The sequence below is a fragment of the Terrapene carolina genome, unplaced genomic scaffold (genome assembly GCF_002925995.2).
Source record: "Terrapene carolina triunguis isolate 2854851 unplaced genomic scaffold, T_m_triunguis-2.0 Scaffold103, whole genome shotgun sequence".
In the NCBI taxonomy this organism is placed as follows: domain Eukaryota; kingdom Metazoa; phylum Chordata; order Testudines; family Emydidae; genus Terrapene; species Terrapene triunguis.
The window spans coordinates 988198-1005771 of record NW_020664454.1 but is presented as its reverse complement, the minus strand read 5'-3'; the positions used below and the strand labels follow the sequence as shown (position 1 = coordinate 1005771).

The 17574-nt window shown below is 41.1% G+C and overlaps 1 protein-coding gene across 2 annotated transcripts in view; it reads right to left on the bottom strand.

The window, feature by feature from the left end:
- LOC112120565 (disabled homolog 1) overlaps positions 1–17574 on the bottom strand; it is a 258238-nt gene that overhangs the window by 171004 nt on the left and 69660 nt on the right. For both annotated transcript variants that reach the window (XM_024219691.2, XM_024219692.2), the window contains exon 3: positions 5922–6124. In XM_024219691.2, the coding sequence (XP_024075459.1) occupies positions 5922–5988 (67 nt within the window). In that variant the 5' untranslated portion in view covers positions 5989–6124. The remainder of the gene's footprint in view (positions 1–5921; positions 6125–17574) is intronic.

Below are 17574 nucleotides of genomic sequence, written 5' to 3'. Positions count from 1 at the left end.
TGGTCATGAATATCACTGTGCGATGTATGCAAGGATTGTGTGCTGGAAATATGTTAACATATTTTTCGGAGGCAGTGAATAAACAAGCCTGCCCTAGACAAAGGAATGTGGATTCATCTGTCTGCCTGGCTTGATTACAGGCAGAGGACAATGAAAATACATTTACATCTAAGGTAAACAAAGAAATCTAGCTAACAAGTAATGGAGGGAATATCCTAGTGAGCATACTAGGGGGACACACCAGGGGGACACATCCCCAAGAGATCTTTATGGTTCTTGAGACAAAAACTATGGACTTGGGGAAATATAAAAGGAGCAAAAAGACATCACTTAGGGAATAAAGGGGACGGCACTCTTTGATTCTGTGAACATTGGATCCTCCTACTGGAAGAGCTGGAGAGGCTGTTAGCTTGATGTAAGTGAGAAAACACAGATTGCATCCTGCTAAAGTTAAGTCTGGGACACTAGAAAGCGTGTTTTATTTTGTTTCGTTTGTGACCATTTTTGGTGTCTTCTTGCTTAGTTTCATTTAAATCTATGTTCTTTATCAATAATCTTATACTTAGTTTTATGATACGCCATCTCGGTGCTGCTAAATTGAAGTTAAGACTGAGTCCTTAGCTAACCTATCAGGCTGATGTGTGTACTCTGTCTCTTTGGAGGCTGCAAACTTAATAATTTCTGGGCGTGTCCAGTGAGGGGGACTGGACGCAGCCCAGAAATATCTCTGGGGAACTCAGGAACTAGAGTTCACTGATTGTTACTTGCAAAGCAAGGTTAAGACTGGCAGAGTCTTGAGGAGTTTGCTGGTGAGGTGACCAGACTGGTGTGGCAGGGAGCAGACATGAGATTTAAGCTCCAATAAAGTTATTTCTTGCTGAGGCAGAGAGGTAACACTGTGGCTTACAGTTCTGGCTAATACTCTGAGGAGAATATCCCAATAGCAAAATTTAGACGCATTTGACCTACTGCCTACCCCACAGAAGTCAATGGGACCCTTCAAATGGACTTCAGTGACCTTAGCACCAGGACCATTGTCATGGTCTCTATGTACAGAGTGTAGTTGAGGGTGTACAGTGGATCTTTTCTTCCTAATGATTTGCCTTTTTCTACTCACCAGCCAGAGCCACGGAATATAAATTTGACCTGACAGTGTCTATATTGCTTTAATAACCAGAAGCAGACAAATAAAACCTAAAAGGCCCTGTAGAGATGCAAAGCGGCACTTTGTTTTATATCTAAGGCAGATTATTCAAATGAAAACACGTGGAGATATAGCTGAAGGCATTAAAGAAAGGTTAAGAGATCTCAACAGTGAACGGCACTCAGAAACCTTTTCCAACCATTAACTAATCTTAAGGCTTCTTTGCAGCAATATCCCTAACATGATCCGCCGCTGCAGATTCAGCACAATAACGAGTGTCACAAATTTAAACCACACATCTCTATCAGCCACCTGACTAAACTAACATCAAATCCTGTTGATATTCAAAGCTAAAATAGCCATAAAAATTAAAGGGTTTTTTGTTTGTAAAGGAACAAATGAAAGTGGTGTCAGCATGGCTGGCTGTCTAGACTGTTTTGATTGTCAGCTCTTTACGTATGGACTATTTGTCACTATGGGTGCATACAGTACTAGAAAGAAGAGGGTTTGGCTTCCTGGCACTACTGTAATACAGCTAATACATAATATTAAGAGCAACAACAATCACTGAATTGAAAGTTCTGGCAGAAACCAGGGCCACTGCTAAAATCTGAGGGGCACTATGCAAAAAGTAACACTAAAGGCTTAACTTAGCCCTGCAGGGTACCACTCCTGTGCTTTTGCTCAAATGTGGGCCCACAACTGGGCCCACAACTGAGCCCTCCCAGTATATTCAGGGAGAATCAACATGGCCAATCCTACAGATCTCAGTTGCCGTGATATAAACAGAGGGCAGCAGGCAGTTTCTGAGCTAGACTAGTCCTATGTTATTTAAAACCTTTCAATACTATTATTAATAAATTCTTTTTATAGCACCGTAAGTGCATACATGGAATAGGCCGTCGATGCATTGCAGAATGTGGGCACCATGAACTCCTGCAAACGAGTAAGCCCATGATAAACTGTACTGCAAGCCCAAGACAATAAATTGTACTTGCATTTTATATGCCTCTTTACAAATCACTAGCACCCTTTGTCCAGGATCACCTTGTAGGAGGCAATAAGGCAAAAAAAGTAATTTGTTAGAGATTCCTCACATTTTCATTATGTTTCATTTCAAACTTTTTCATAAACAAGTTTAATTTTAAATGACATTCTCATTTCGTTTTTTGATGAAACTTCATTTTTCAGCATGAAAATTGTTTAGTCGAAAAATTTCAACTAGCTCTATACATCAGAATAACATTGTAGAATCTCTTGGATTGGCATAATCAGCCTACTGCTAATACCAGCTATTTATAGTAACTTTTTTGTCCAGTATGTAAGTCAAATTAAAAACTAAGCTGTCAACTTATTATCGCCATTCAAGTCATTACCAGTATCAATCACAGTCAGAGCATTTAAATCAGGGGTCTCAAACACACGGGCCCGCGGAGTTATTTGCTGCAGCCCGCCAAGCTCCCCGTGTCCCCCCTCGCCCCGAGTTATTTCCTGCGGCCGCCAAGCTCCCCTCACCCGCCGCCCCCTCACCCCCCAGCGTACCGCGTCCCCGCTCCTCTGCCTACCTCCAGCACTTTCCCGGAGGAAGGGGGAAGGAGCGGGGAGCCACACGCTCAGGGGAGGAGGCAGAGAAGAGGCGTGGCAGGGGCGGGGATTTGGGGAAGGGGTTGGAATGGGGGCGGGGAAGGGATGGGAAGAGGCGAGGCAGGGGCGGGGCCGGGGGGATGGCGGGGGGGTGGTCAGTGATGCGGCCGTCGGGCCAATGTACCAGTCCTCATGTAGCCCTCACGGTCATTTGAGTTTGAGATCCCTGATTTAAATCCATACTCAGTTTTATTTATGTTTTTTCCCTACTGGAAATCATAAAAAAAAACACTAGTTCTGAAACATCCACATTTCTGAGAAACTCAAAAAGTGCTAAGGAGGCACTCTGATTTAGGTGGTCAGCATGTACCTCATCTGATTAAAATATATATAATATACATAAAATTGCTATTCAAATTCTAATTTTGGAATTCATGTTATTCAATCAATTTGCAGAAAACAGCTATGCAACACCCCAAATGGGTTGGCAATATCAACTTAATAACCATGTTTTCATTTTTTTCCACCTCCTTAATGACAATATTTTGCACTGCTGTAGCACTTTCCACCTGAGGATCTCCATGTGTCTTACAAACATTAATGAATTATGCTTCACAATACTCCTTTGAAATCCAGAAATATGATCACTTTTATAGAGATTGGGAGACTGAGCCAAAGATAGATTCAGTGGTGTAGCTAAAAACACAGAGATAACCTATGGTACAACTGGAAAGACAACTTAGCCCCTATGCCCTATTTCCAAACCCATGCTTATTCTCTTTCAGTCAATATAGATTTTAAATGCGCAACACACCTATGGAAAGTCTGTCCTGTAAAGATCTGGAGTTTACAGGTACATATTTGCTCAACGCAATACTGTAGGTTGTCTTGTATGCATTAGAATATCAGATTATATTGTGAAAGATGCACATCTCTGCTTTTAAATGGAAGCAGCTGTCATAAAACAATAAACACAGACTCACTGGAGTCTTTATAAAGCAAAGACTTATTTCTTGGGAATAGTCATTTCCATTGGATAACTGAACTCAGTGTCTACAAACATAACTTCAGGTTGTGCACTTGCTACTTCCCCTCTGATGTCAGTTAATGAACCTGAAAAACACAATTTTTTCCAAATGTCCATCATATCACACTGTTCTAGGTTAGGGCTCATTTGCTGAGATATACATGGTGTGACATGAACCAATGAAAAGTAATGAACAAATCAAGTTTCTTCTCACTTTCACGACCTAGGATTAGAACAGGTAATACATTACCTGAATTTTATACATAGCCTGTCCAAAAAACCTATTCTACTGTGACCCCGGCAGCTTGTTGGCTGTTATTCAAAGCAGTCAGACTTATACATTCAATACAGAAAATGATTAATTCTGGAGATGTTTTACTGCTGTACACTGATCACTTTTCAGCCACTTCTCCATGACGGAGAGAAGGGAGACTCCTGCTAGAGCTGGTCACATAATATACAACATATTTTGTGAATATTCGCATCAGTAATGGCAGTGAGTCCTGTTCATTTGCATTCGTGGGGATACGTCTACAAAGTATTCAGCTCCTGAAGATTTGTGACGATGTTTGTGAATCTGGAAAGTTGCATGAATTTTAGCACAAATTACTCATCTAAAACTCAATCCCTAAGCGAATTATTTGTTATTTTCAAAAGTTTCACTAATTCATTCATGGAGCAGACGCAATGCCATGTGACTTAAATTACCAATCACAAACCACACATAGAGTAATCACAGTGTGTAAACAACCAATCTGCCGAAATTTGTGTTTGCCTGAACCATATTTGGTGAATATTAAACAAAGAGATTAGGAGATGTGGAATTAATTGCCAAGAGAAAATAAGTATTGTTGGTTATGAATAATTTGACCGGCTCTACTTTCAGCTGTACATCTTGGCAAAGGAGGGGACCTCTTTACATTGACATCTTAGGTTTCCAGCAGTGGGTTGTGCACAGTGGTCCAGCAGCCGGCACACAAGGGGAGGTCCCAGAGGGGGGACTGGAGAGCAAGCCAGCTCCCACAGTATCTGTTACCGCCAGGACCCCACCCCTGTCTGCACGTGTCCCAGACTCTGGGCCAGTGGCAACAGGCAGCGGCACAGGGAGCAGGGTCCAGGCGGTCCAGGCAGCAGCAGCGTGGAGGAAGCAGCTGGAGCCAGTGAGTAGAGTCAACGGGGTGCTGCCTGGTAGGGATCGCGATGCGGCAGGGGAGAAAGTAGCTGGCTAGGGCTACTTGATGGAGCAGTCAGCTGGCAGAGTGAGAGCAAGGAAGCTGGAGGGAGCCAAGCAGAGGGCTTGGAGACAGGGCTGGGGGGCAGGGGAGGCACACATGGGATATGACTCTCCAAAGGCAGGCATAGCAAATAAAAGTTTGGGAACCTCTGATCTACATAATGCCTTCTCAGCTACCACAAAGCTCCAATATTATCTGTCCAAAGCTAAACCACGATGTTTAATGTTTGTCTGTTAAATTAATAATCTCGTTTCATGCATTTAGACCAATAGCTCAAGAGTTCTCATAACAAAACGTTTCTAATTTATCTTTTCTCTTCCTAAGCATATAATTAAAAGTGCTTAATGGACTTCCAAATCTAGCTGGGATTTTGAGGGTCAGGTCCCAGTAGTAGGAAGTCTACCCCAAAAGAAGGCTTAGTGGAGTAAGTCTCCCTTAAGAATCCTGTTGTCTTTTATGCAGATCCTTGCATAAGATTCAAACTATGAGGCTGAGTAGGGCATTTAACCTCTTTTGTTCAGTTCAAGATGACACAAACAAAACATTTAGTAGAATTATTTGCCAACAAAAAAATATCTAACAAAATAAAAACAGTTTTTGCTAAAAGTGGCTAAACCAATACTTTTGAAGTAAAGAATTTAGATTATCTATTTTGCACAACAAAACAAATACAACACGCTTATAAAGTAGAAAACTAATAAAGCATAATGCAATAACTTAGGGTGTTTCTGCATCTTATTTGTTTTAAAAGTGATATTTTTTTGAATACAGAAAGAACCAGATCTGATGCTTCCTAAGCAGACAAAACTCTATTGAAGTTAACACCAGTTTGACCTGCACAAGGAGCACAGGATTGGGCATGCTTTTGATACATTAAAGTGTAAAAGAAAACCAGTGTTTCATTAAATATAAAGAGAATCGGACTTACTACCTTTCTTTTTGGAGTCTTTCTTTGCGCTGGTTTTAACAGCCACTGGAAGTTCTGTCTCAGTTGACATCCTATTATATCCTTAGTCTTCTTCACACAGATCCAGTGTCTCGGTCAGGCTCATTTAGAATGGCTCTCCAAGAGAATAACTTAGCCCTTCAGATACTATAACCCAGATAGCTCATCTCATTCACTCCTTTTGAGTGCTGCAAACAAACAAACAAACACTAACCGTCATTTTCTGAGTTAAAAAAGAGAAAAAAGTTGTCAAAGGAATCTAAAATGCTTTCTGGGTCTATAGGAGGACAGTAGGATCCGGGAGATATGGGGAGAAGTCACAGCTAACTAACCCACATGAATGTTAGTTTTAAAATTTCATGTTTCCAAGATAAAATGTATTACTTGATTGAGTGTATAAATACTAAGTTTTGAGTTTTATCTTTTTGTGAGGTCCTACCTATGCCCTTATTTTCTTGAGCATATACAGAAAAATAAACCTGATGGGCCAGATTCTTATACACTTACTCATGTTGAGTAGTATCTTATTCCACTGGTAGTCCCGCTGAGACTTTTCAAATAAGGTGCTACCCAGTGTAGCAGAATCTGTTTTTCTAAGTTTTATTTAAAAGAAAATCATGATAATTCTTAGAACTCAGATAGCAATTTTCCCTTCAAAGCACTTTGCAATCACTAACTAATTATTTACCCTAATAATTCAAATGAGATAATATTATCTCAGATGGGGCAGAGAGAATACAACCTGCTCTCAGTTAGGCGTGGTGTGTAATTCAGCTGCTCCAGGAGCAACCCAGAGAATGAATCATGAGACTCAGGCTACGTCTTCAATACGGGGGGGGGGGTCGATTTAAGATACGCAAATTCGACGTATCGCAGCCGACTTACCCCGCTGTAAGGACGGTGGCAAAATCGACCTCCGCGGCTTCCTGTCGACGGCGCTTACTCCCACCTCCGCTGGTGGAGTAAGAGCATCGATTTGGGGATCGATTGTCGCGTCCCGACGAGACGCGATAATTCGATCCCCGAGAGGTTGATTTCTACCCGCCGATTCAGGCGGGTAGTGTAGACCTAGCCTCAGATTCACAACTCCTCCTCTGCTCCTCGCTTGTCCTGGGGAAGGAGTAAATTACTTCACCTCTTTTCATGGAGTCCCTTATTCACCACTTGCACCTGACCAACTAATGTGGCTGGTGATTAAGGGGACCTGAGCTCAGATTCCTCCCACCAGCAGTCTCTTAGCCCACTAGCTCTGCCATTCTGAACCTTTTTCACACTATGATACCACACTGCAAGAGAAAAGAGTTTCAGGACCCCATGCCCTTTTAGCCATAGAGAAAGGGAGGGTGGTTGTGACCCTGCTGGAACTGTTCATCACAACCCCCTGATTGAGAACCCTGCATTAGACCGCGCTGCCTCGCTAAAATGTGTACATATTATGGTATTCAGTCAACAATGTGACTGGGTTGATCAGCAGGCTAGATCAGTGTTTTGGCAGCAGCTGTGAGGTGACTGACTGAGTTGGTGGAATTTAAGTGGGTCATGGAGGGACACAAATAGGGACCAAAGGTTGAGCAACATTTGCTAGCTAGCTAAGTAAGTGTTTTCTGCAGGCTATTTTACAGCAGCTGCTGGACTGCTTTCCCTAGCTGGAGAAGGAGAAACAACAATTGTGGCAATCTGAGAAGCAGCAGCAGTTGAGAGAAACTATTGGTTCCCCAGAATGAATGGGCAGGGGATACTGAGGGGTCCATTTTGGATTGTTTGGATTGGAAAAGTCATGGAGAACTAAAAGGGGTTATGCACGTAAAGGGAATAACATTACCATAAAACAAAATACATTCCCATTCACAGTACCTTAGTAAATGTTTGTAATAAAGTATGTTCTCAAAATACATGGAAGATTCCATATGAATTTTCTATATACCTTTTCTTTCAAACAAGCCTTAAGGATTCTGTTAATGTAGACATAATCAGGTGAAAAATATGGGCTATATTGTGCCACCCATCCTCAGACTGAGTAGTACCTCACTTTGTCAATGACCCAATTTTCTTCAGCAGAGCTACTGATGGATTAAGGAACAATTCAACTGGAATAAAGTTGGCATAACCTGGCCCTGAGATAGGACTGACAATTCAATAGTTCGAGATTAAACTTTTAGAGATGAGACTGAAGCTAAACTCTGGTTCAGATCATACCCAAACCTTGGGGAAAATTTGACTCCACTTCTGTAACTGAACCTTGCAGTTTGTGCCCACCTCCATTAACTTTTAATATCAGAATGTTTTCATAAATCAAAGGCCAGAAAATAAACATCAGGGTCTTAATTACTATATGTATAGAATTATGATAGCTTTTTAGAAAACGTAATGATCTGTATTTCTGTAACATTACAAGCACTATATTGCATATAGTCACATACTCCTTGGATAAACTGTCAGTTTATTCGTTGCATTAAACAATTTGTAACATTATTCAGCATTTGTATTACAACAGTATCTGTAGGCCTTATCCATGACCAGGGTCTCATTTCTGCTAGGTGTTCCATTGTGTTGTACCAACACATAACGAGACAGTCCCTGCTCTGAAGAGTTTATAGTCTGAATAGACATGACAAATAAAGGCTGGCAGACAGGAAGAATTATTGTGCTATGTTACAGATGGGGAACTGAGGCACAGAGAGATGAGCAACTTGTCCAAGGCCACACAGGAAGTCTGTTGCAAAGCCAAGATTTGAAACCAGTCTCTGTCCAGTGTCTTAATGACAAGACAGTCCTTCAGGTATGTCTGCACTGAAGACATACCTGTGACGGGTTGGATCACAGAAACCCCCTTGGGAGCTGCCACCCGATGTGCCACGACTACCCCTGCTTCTGTTTTCCCTGCCAGTTCAGGACTCCAGCACCCCGTCTTGCTGAGTCAGACACTCCTGTCTGGCTCTAACACAGACCAAGGGTCTGAATCACTTGTCCCAAAGCTGCAAGGTTACCCAAAAACAGCTCACAGGAGTGTGCTTGTCTTTAGCACTCAGATGCCCAACTCCCAATGGGGTCTAAACCCAGATAAATCCGTTTTACCCTGCATAAAGCTTATGCAGGGCAAACTCATAAGTTGTTCGCCCTCTATAACACTGATAGAGAGATATGCACAGCTGTTTGCTCCCCCAGGTATTAATACATACTCTGAGTAAATTACTAAATAAAAAGTGATTTTATTAAATACAGACAGTAGGATTTAAGTGGTTCCAAGTAGTAACAGACAGAACAAAGTAAGTCACAAGCAAAATAAAATAAAATGCGCAAATCTATGCCTAATCAAACTAAATACAGATAAGTTCCTCACCAGTTCCAGAATGCTCCCTTTCACAGGCTAATCTCCCTTTAGCCTGGGTCCAGCAATCTCTCACAACACCTGTAGTTACTGTCTTTTGTTTCGGTTTCCTTCAAGCATCCTGGGGGGGTGGAGAGGCTCCTTCTTTAGCCAGCTGAAGACAAAATGGAGGGGTCTCCCCCAGGGTTAAATAGACTCTCTCTTGTGGGAGGAGACCCCCCTCCTCCCTCCTATGCAAAGTCCAGCTCCAAGATGGAGTTCTGGAGTCACCTGGGCAAGTCACATGTCCCTGCATGACTCAGTCTTTACAGGCTGAAGCCATTGCCCACATGGAATCTTGCATGTCTCCAGGAAGACTTCTTATGTGGATTGGAGCATTCCAAGATGCATTGTTCCCTGATCAGGTACTTAACCTGGCGAATTCCTTCCTAAAGAAGCTGACCAAATGCCTCCCAAAGCTTACTTAGAAACCAAGCAAGCATACAGCCCATATTCTTAACCTCAAGTAGAAAATGATATATATATGTACAAATAGGATGAATAGATATAGTAGACCATAACCTTTACGGAGATATGTTACCTGGCACAGGCAGCACAAAACATATTCCAGTTATGTCATACATACATTTATAAGCACCCCCTCCCCATAAAGCCTTATGGGGTACACTGTCACAATACCTGTGGCTGGCTTGTGCCAGCTGACTAGAGCTCAAAGGGCTCAGACTAAGGAGCTGTTTAATTGTGGTGTAGACGTTCAAGCTCGGGCTAGAGCCTGGGGTCCTAGAGCCAGACGAAGGTTTTTTAACTGCAGCATAGACATTCCTTCCTCTCTAAATACGACTTCCCCTTCTCCCCCCAAAAACTTTATACAGGACACAGTTTTGGAATTTCTGTAATGCAATGCCTGCTAAAAAGAAAACAGAGCAACCTATCATTTAAGTTTAAACAGTTTAGAAGCATAAACAGAATACACCTTTAGTTTTTAAAATGTTATGCTTACTCCTCGACTTATGCAAAAATACATCTTATTGGAGAAGTTACTGCAAAAGTCGGTCCAGATGGTGTGGGTGGGGCATTAATGAATGCAAAGAAGGAACGGGTAGCTTAGCTACTGAGCCATGAAGAATGCAAAGAGCCATTTGGAATCCTGGCTCCTCATAAAACAGGTCTCCAGTGGAATGTCTGCTCCCCCTGCCAGGCCTTCCCCTTGGAATATCTGCCCCCACTGCTCTCCTAATGAGGTACTACATGTCCCCTTAGCAGGATGTCCATCTTTCTCAGTCACTATGCTGCTGTTGACTCCTTGCACTTTTCTGGTGGAGTAAAGCTGCAGAGGGACAGCAATGAACACCAGCGATTTGCTGCCGAAGTTATGGCTGGTTATTATGTGAGCATGCTGTGAAGAGTGACTACTCCATAGCACTACCTCGCCCTCCTGGCTGGTCACTTTCCCAGGTTGTCACCACAGAAGAAGGCTGCCAGTGGTTACCTGGCAAGAGGCTCCATACCTTCCTTTTCCTTCTTATGAGTTCCTCGGACACATTTCTTCATGAATGGTAAAGAGTTTGGTGGCACCTTAAAGACTGTTTTACCCACGAACACTTATGCCCAAGTAAATCTGTTAGTCTTTAAGGTGCCACCAGACTCCTTGTTGTTTTTGTGGATACAGACTAACACGGCTACCCCCTGATACTTCATGAATGGTGTGTGTTCGCTCCCCTTTGCATAGCAGAAAGAAGCATCTAGTCCAGAGTTCTGAGTACGCAGTGCAAACAAACTTGTAATTATTAAGAAATTCAGTTCTTTGCAATTTAGGAGATAAAAGCTCTTCAAAACTTGGAATAAATTTGACAGTTTAAATCACTTTTCACAGCAAAGGCTCTGAAGCCACTTGCACTTTTAAATCTAAGCTCTTTTAACATTTTGAAATGCTTCAATAACATTACATTCTATGCACTATCTGAAGTGATTTAATATTCCTGAAGTGTGTCAGGGTTTTTTTCTTTAATGAGCTCTTCAAATCTGTATGAGAATTATATAACATGCAAGGATAGCTGTTCAAAGTCGGCCAAACTGATTTAAAAATATAAAGTTCCTTGCTCCTCCCCTAGAAACTCTAATGAGTAAGTAAAACATGCAAACAAAAAAGAATCTCTACAAAGTCATGATGCCTGTTAAAACAACATCCTCGGAAAACTTTGAAGCCCAAAGGAACTTTAATTTACCTTTCCTAGTTAAGGGAAAGCAAAAAGAAGAGATGAAAATAAGCGAATGGCTGATTGGATGACAGGTCATTCTTGGAATAGAATTTTTCACCAGTTCCATTCCACTAACACAAGTGGAGGGGATATTTTCATTTAATATTTTCACATTGTTTCCTTAATATTTTCAGTTCAACAGCACTTAAAGCAATAAGGATAATGAAACCAATTGTCAGAGTGCCTGGCTCCCCCCCCCCCCCCCCCCAAGAATTTGGGTTTATATATTTTATCTAAAAGTTAAAAGAATATAATACATCCTGCAAGATGCACTAAGAGCTACTTTACTAGACAAATGACAAACGATTAACCCGTAATTAGGGCCCTACCAAATTCAAGGTCCATTTTGGTCAATTTCACAGTCATAGGATTTTAAAAATCGTAAATTTCATGATTTCAGCTATTTAAATCTGAAATTTCACGATGTTGTAATTGTAGGGGTCCTGACCCAAAAAGGAGCTGTGGTGGGGTTATAAGGTTATTGTAGGGGGGTTTGCGGTACTACTACCTTTACGTCTATGCTGCTGCTGGCGGTGGCACTGCCTTCTGAGCTGGGCTGCTGAAGAACAGAGGCTGCTGGCTGGGATCCCAGCTCTGAAGGCAGAGAGCAGCACAGAAGTAAGGATGGCATGGTATGATATTGCCCCCTTACTTCTGCGCTGCTGCCTGCAGAGCTGTACCCTCAGTCAGCAGATGCCACTCTCCGGCCACCCAGCTGTAAAGGCAGCAGCGCAGAAGTAAGCATGGCATGGCATGGTGTTGCCACCCTTACTTCTGCACTGCTGCTGGTGGGGCCCTGCCTTCAGAGCTTGGTGCCCGGCCAACAGCCACCGCTCTCCAGCTGCCCAGCTCTGAAGGCAGCACAGATGTAAGGGTGGCAATACTGCGATCCCCCTAAAATAATCTTGTGACCCTCCTGCAACTCCCTTTTGGGTTAGGACCCCCAATTTGAGAAACGCTGGTCTCCTCCCAGAGAAATCTGTATAGTATCGGGTAAAAGCACACAAAAGACCAGATTTTATGGGGGGAGACCAGATTTCATGGTCCGTGACGCAAGTTTCATAGCCATGAATTTGGTAGGGTCCTACCCATAATAGTAGCTCTCAAAACAAAGAAAACTTCACAGAAGACCAGAGAGAACCCACATTATTAGGAATTAAGCAAGTTTTAATCCCATAAAAATCCATGCTAATGAACAACAGATGTGTCATCTATTTTAGATGGAGTGGCCCAAATGGTACTGTGTGGACTGCAGTGAAGTAAGCTACAGTAGAACCTCAGAGTTACAAACAATAAAGTTACAAACTGACCAGTCAACCACAAACCTCATTTGGAACCAGAAATATGCAATCAGGCAGCAGCAGAGACAAAAAAGAAAAAAGCAAATACTGTACAGTACTGTGTTAATCGTAAACTACTAAAAAAAAATAAAGGGAAAGCAGCATTTTTCTTCTGCATAGTAAAGTTGCAGAGCTGTATTAAGTCAATGTTCAGTTGAAAACTTTTGAAAGAACAACCATAACGTTTTGTTCAGAGTTACAAACATTTCAGAGTTACGAACCACCTCCATTCCCGAGATGTTCATAACTCTAAGGTTCTACTGTAAAAGTAAAAGGACCATTTCCTACCAGAACTTTAATGGAAAAAAGATGTGTACCTCATGAGGCTATCCCAGTGAGCAACATTTTAAACAAACATCTATTTTTGGACAGGTTTACATATTAATTTACTTAAAAATATAGATAGGCCATATCCTCCTGATTTGATACACGCTCAAATAAAACAATAGATGTCTATGTAAAATCAAATGGCTGAATGTAAACATCTGTAAATTCCAAACTAAAGTATAGTTCAAAATGAGTTCACTGCAGTAATGCCTCCTTCTCGCTCAAACCGTAGGTCTTTGTGTAAAGCTGTGTTAGTAAACTTTCATACACTGTCCATATTTCAGCTGTTTATTATCCAGATCAGAATGGCAGTCAGTCAATCTGTTCTTCGCAGCAACAGCTTTTATTATCTCCTCCAATCTAGGTCACTGTTAATAAATACCATAGTCTTCCAACTGTGGGAAGTACTGCGCCATGTGTTTCATCAATGAGATGCGATTTCCTCTAAGCAGCTCTTCCAGTGCTCTCTCTAGTTAAAGACATACAATTTTGTTATCCTTGGTTTTTTTTAAATCCCACCGTCTTACATTTACCGACTAACAATTTCCTGGTTGTGCCTTACCACTGCCGCAGTTATTAAGAGGTTATATGCATGCTTCAGATTTTGCTAAAGAAGAGTCATGTGTCTTCACTTTAACAAAATACTGACAATTACCAGTCCCTCATTAAGTGCATGCAGCAGTACTACAATCAAGAAATTTTGGAATTAACTGGCTTCTAATTCTGAGAGAAGTACTGAGCCTGTATCCTGTTTTGTTCTTACAACAGCATAATACCTAAAGCTTTAATGAAGGAATTTTTTGAACTCTACTTTACAGTTGAAAGAGTAGCAGAAGTTGCACATTTTCTATACTGTAAAATTGATTAAATGCATCATCCTGTGTTTTCTTTCTGCATTTACAAAAATTAAAATGATCTTCAAATCATTTTTTACTTTCACCCACAAGCCATTGGGCTCAGTGCGGGGATTATTAGGTGATTTCTCTGGCTTGTGTTATGCAGGAGGTCAGACAAGATGGTCAGAATGGTCCTTCCTGGGTTTAAGATCTAAGAATTTTCTTCAGGGATTCACAATTCAAAATGTAAAGAATTTCCCCTCCTGCACAAAAGCTGTTTCATGTCTATTAAGATGAAAGCAAAAAAAAAAAAAAAAAAAAAAGCCCTTGAAAGGATTTGTAACTAAGGTTGTTGTCACCCAGGTCTTTTGGTTCTCCCCATACCCAAACTGGTGTATGGTAGCTTCCTCCGAGCGTCTTCTAGGGAGGAGAAGCCCAGCTCCCCACCTTGCTTTGACCAAATACTCAAGCTACTACCTTCAGCTCCCTCATGGTTAGAAATCAGTTGGTGCCCACAAGGTAACGGCTATGCAACCAATTCTAGTGGTCTTAAATGAAGTGTGATTGGAGAAGGATAAAAAAATAAAGAGGAAAAAACGACAGAACAATTATACAGTAAATACTCACAAGATAGGAGAAAAAGCCTTGCTAGACAGGGACAAATCTTATGCTATTAAAGCATAGAACTACTATAAAAACTCATGCACATCTGGTGGTCACTGGAGCCACAGTTTGTGGCGCAAATGGCACATGCTCTTCACTCTTCCAAAATCCCCTCACACTCCTGAGAGATGCCCTGGAGCTCTTTTCTGGGACAGAGTCTTGTGGAGTCCCTTAGCAGCTGTTGACCAGAAGATGCCCTATTGAACCCCGCCCAGCCCACTTCCACAGATGGTCCTCCAGTTTGGTGAGGAGCTTGCTGGAGTAGGTGCATATAAAAGCACTAATCTTGTGGAAGATGCACTATACTAGCCCAGAAGTGAAAATTTAGGGCCTGATCCAAAGCCCACTGAAGTCAATGAGAGTCTTTCCATTAACTTTAACCAAGAGCTAGAAAAGGAGGAAGACATGGAAAGGTGAGACCTTGAGACTCAGACAGAAGGCAAATGGAGACAATGAGGTGATGGAAGAAAAAGATGACAGAGGAAGGAAAAAGGACTGAATATGGAGGGGCCTGCGTTCAAGAAACAAATGTTGTAATTGTTATATAAAAAAAGCAAAGACTGCATAAAACGTTGGCTTGTCTGCAAAAGACAATGATCGGGGTTGAACTGTAGCATGTGTTTAGCCTCTTTTTTTCCAGTTTTGTCATTTGCCTAATTCTAGACAGCAATGAGATAGTCAAACGATGCTGTTGTGGCATTTCAGTATTTAAATAATTTTATTTAAACATTATTTCTTTACTGATGCTTAAAAGATATAGCACATATAGTTAAAGGAAAACTTGATATGTGATGTTACAATTGGAAATCCTATAAACAATTTCTTCCCCTCACAAGACAAACACACAAAAGCCAGAGTCTTAGGAAGTAAAATGTATACTTTGTACAGAAAACACGCCTCTGACTAGTTGCAGATTACTTCTTTGTCTTATTTCCTCCCTCAATTTTCATACACCGTGGCAATTTATGACATCCCTTATTTAGTGTTATTATTTATCGATTTGTTTTTCTTATTTAAGTGGTTATTTTTCCTCTAAAAATTTTTACATGATTCCTATACTCCGCCCCAAAAATCTTCTGCCCCGTCCTCTGATCTAAAGAAAATGCATTTGGTATTATGCTTTCGTTACCATGTCTGTAATAAGACATAATTATCTTTCACAGATGGATCATTCTTAGTCTTCCAATATCAGGGAATTACTTTCTTAGCAATCAGGAGTCATAAAAAATAATCCAATTCACTTACTCCCTTGGGATACTACGTATTCTAGATTCACCTGCTATATGAAGATTTATTTATTTTAAAAAACAGCTACAAGAAGGTTCATATAGCTGAGCCTAGTAACAAATTTTATTAAATTTATTGTGGATTATAATCTGCCACATTATCCTAATGCCAAGGCAAATTTGCAGGCATGTAATCCAGATGTAAATTCATGGAGGATCTGGCCAAAATGTTGCTTTATGAAGCCAGGATCTATAAAGCATCCCAATAGTAAGATGTTTATTACTATTCCAATGACTGCAACAATAATTTCCAAAATTCCTCCTGGAGGTCACTCTTCACAATATAAAACTTCACATATTTCTTCACTAATTTTTCTGTGGAAATGTTAGATTTAAATAAACTGGCTGAAAACATTTCTGTTAGAAAATGCTGATTCAGTGAAATTAAAACATTTTGCCATAACATATCAATTTCATCAAAATTTTCAACAGGAAATTATCAAAATGTTTCATTTCAATAAGGTAGAAGTGCTTCATTTTGAATTTATCATTTCCAATACAATTAAACATTTCAATAAGGTAAAAATAAAATATTTTCATTTTGCAAGAAAATTCTAAGATTTCGACTTTCCATCCCAAATCAAGACAAAGCCATATTTTGAAATCTGAGAACTTGCCCCAGGACAGAAGTTCTGATTTTTTATCAGCTCTAGATTTAAGGAATTCACTCAAAGGCTGACATACAGAGTAACCATTTCCCTAGGAGGATTTGCAATACAACTGAAAAACACTAAAAAACAAATCTCCAACATAATTTCAATAAAGAATACTTAAAAATTCCAATACTCAGAACACAGGAATTGCCAGACTGGATCAGACCCCAGGTCCTCTTTGTCTAGCATTCGCTCTCCAATTATGGCCAACACGAGATGCTTCAGATAAAGTTGTAAGACCCTACAAGAAGGCAAATGTAAGGCAATCTGTCCCCCACATTAGGTCTCATCCTACTCTCTAATAGCTAGAGATAGGCTTAGATCTTGAAACATGAGGTTTAACATCCCTTCCAAAACTGTTGTTATGAATCATAACAACTCTGGATATTCTTGTTATCTTTATAAATGTCCAATCCCTTTTTGAATCCTGGTGTTTGGGGGGGGGAAAACTACCATGAGTAGCCCCACTGCTTCCAATATCTGACATATCACAAGGCTGAGTGGCATTGCAGGGCAAGAGGGAGTGGAATAAGGAAGAAGCCACTCTCTATGGCATATTCGAGCTTGGAAATCTGCATGGGGCTAATACTACTAAAAGCAGTACTAACTCCATTCTGTACTTCTACTTCGCTATGAGAGCGTGCAACACCCCTGAGGAAATAACCTTGCGCTCATGGGGTAGGAGACCCTAGGGAGGTAGAGAGAGGAGTGTGGGCTTGTGCTTTGCACTCCCTCTAGCAGAGTTTTATAGGCAGCTGTAACAACTCGTGGTCTCAGGTCTCTGCCCTTGGAAGTGAAAAATGCAGCTCCAACTCTGGGTGTGTCTATACGGCGAGTGTGGATGCGACTGTAGCATGGTAAGCCATACCATTGCTTTAATCTAGCTAGCACAGGTAACAACGGTAGTATAACTGTGGCAGCACAGGCTAGCAATGCAAGTGCATACC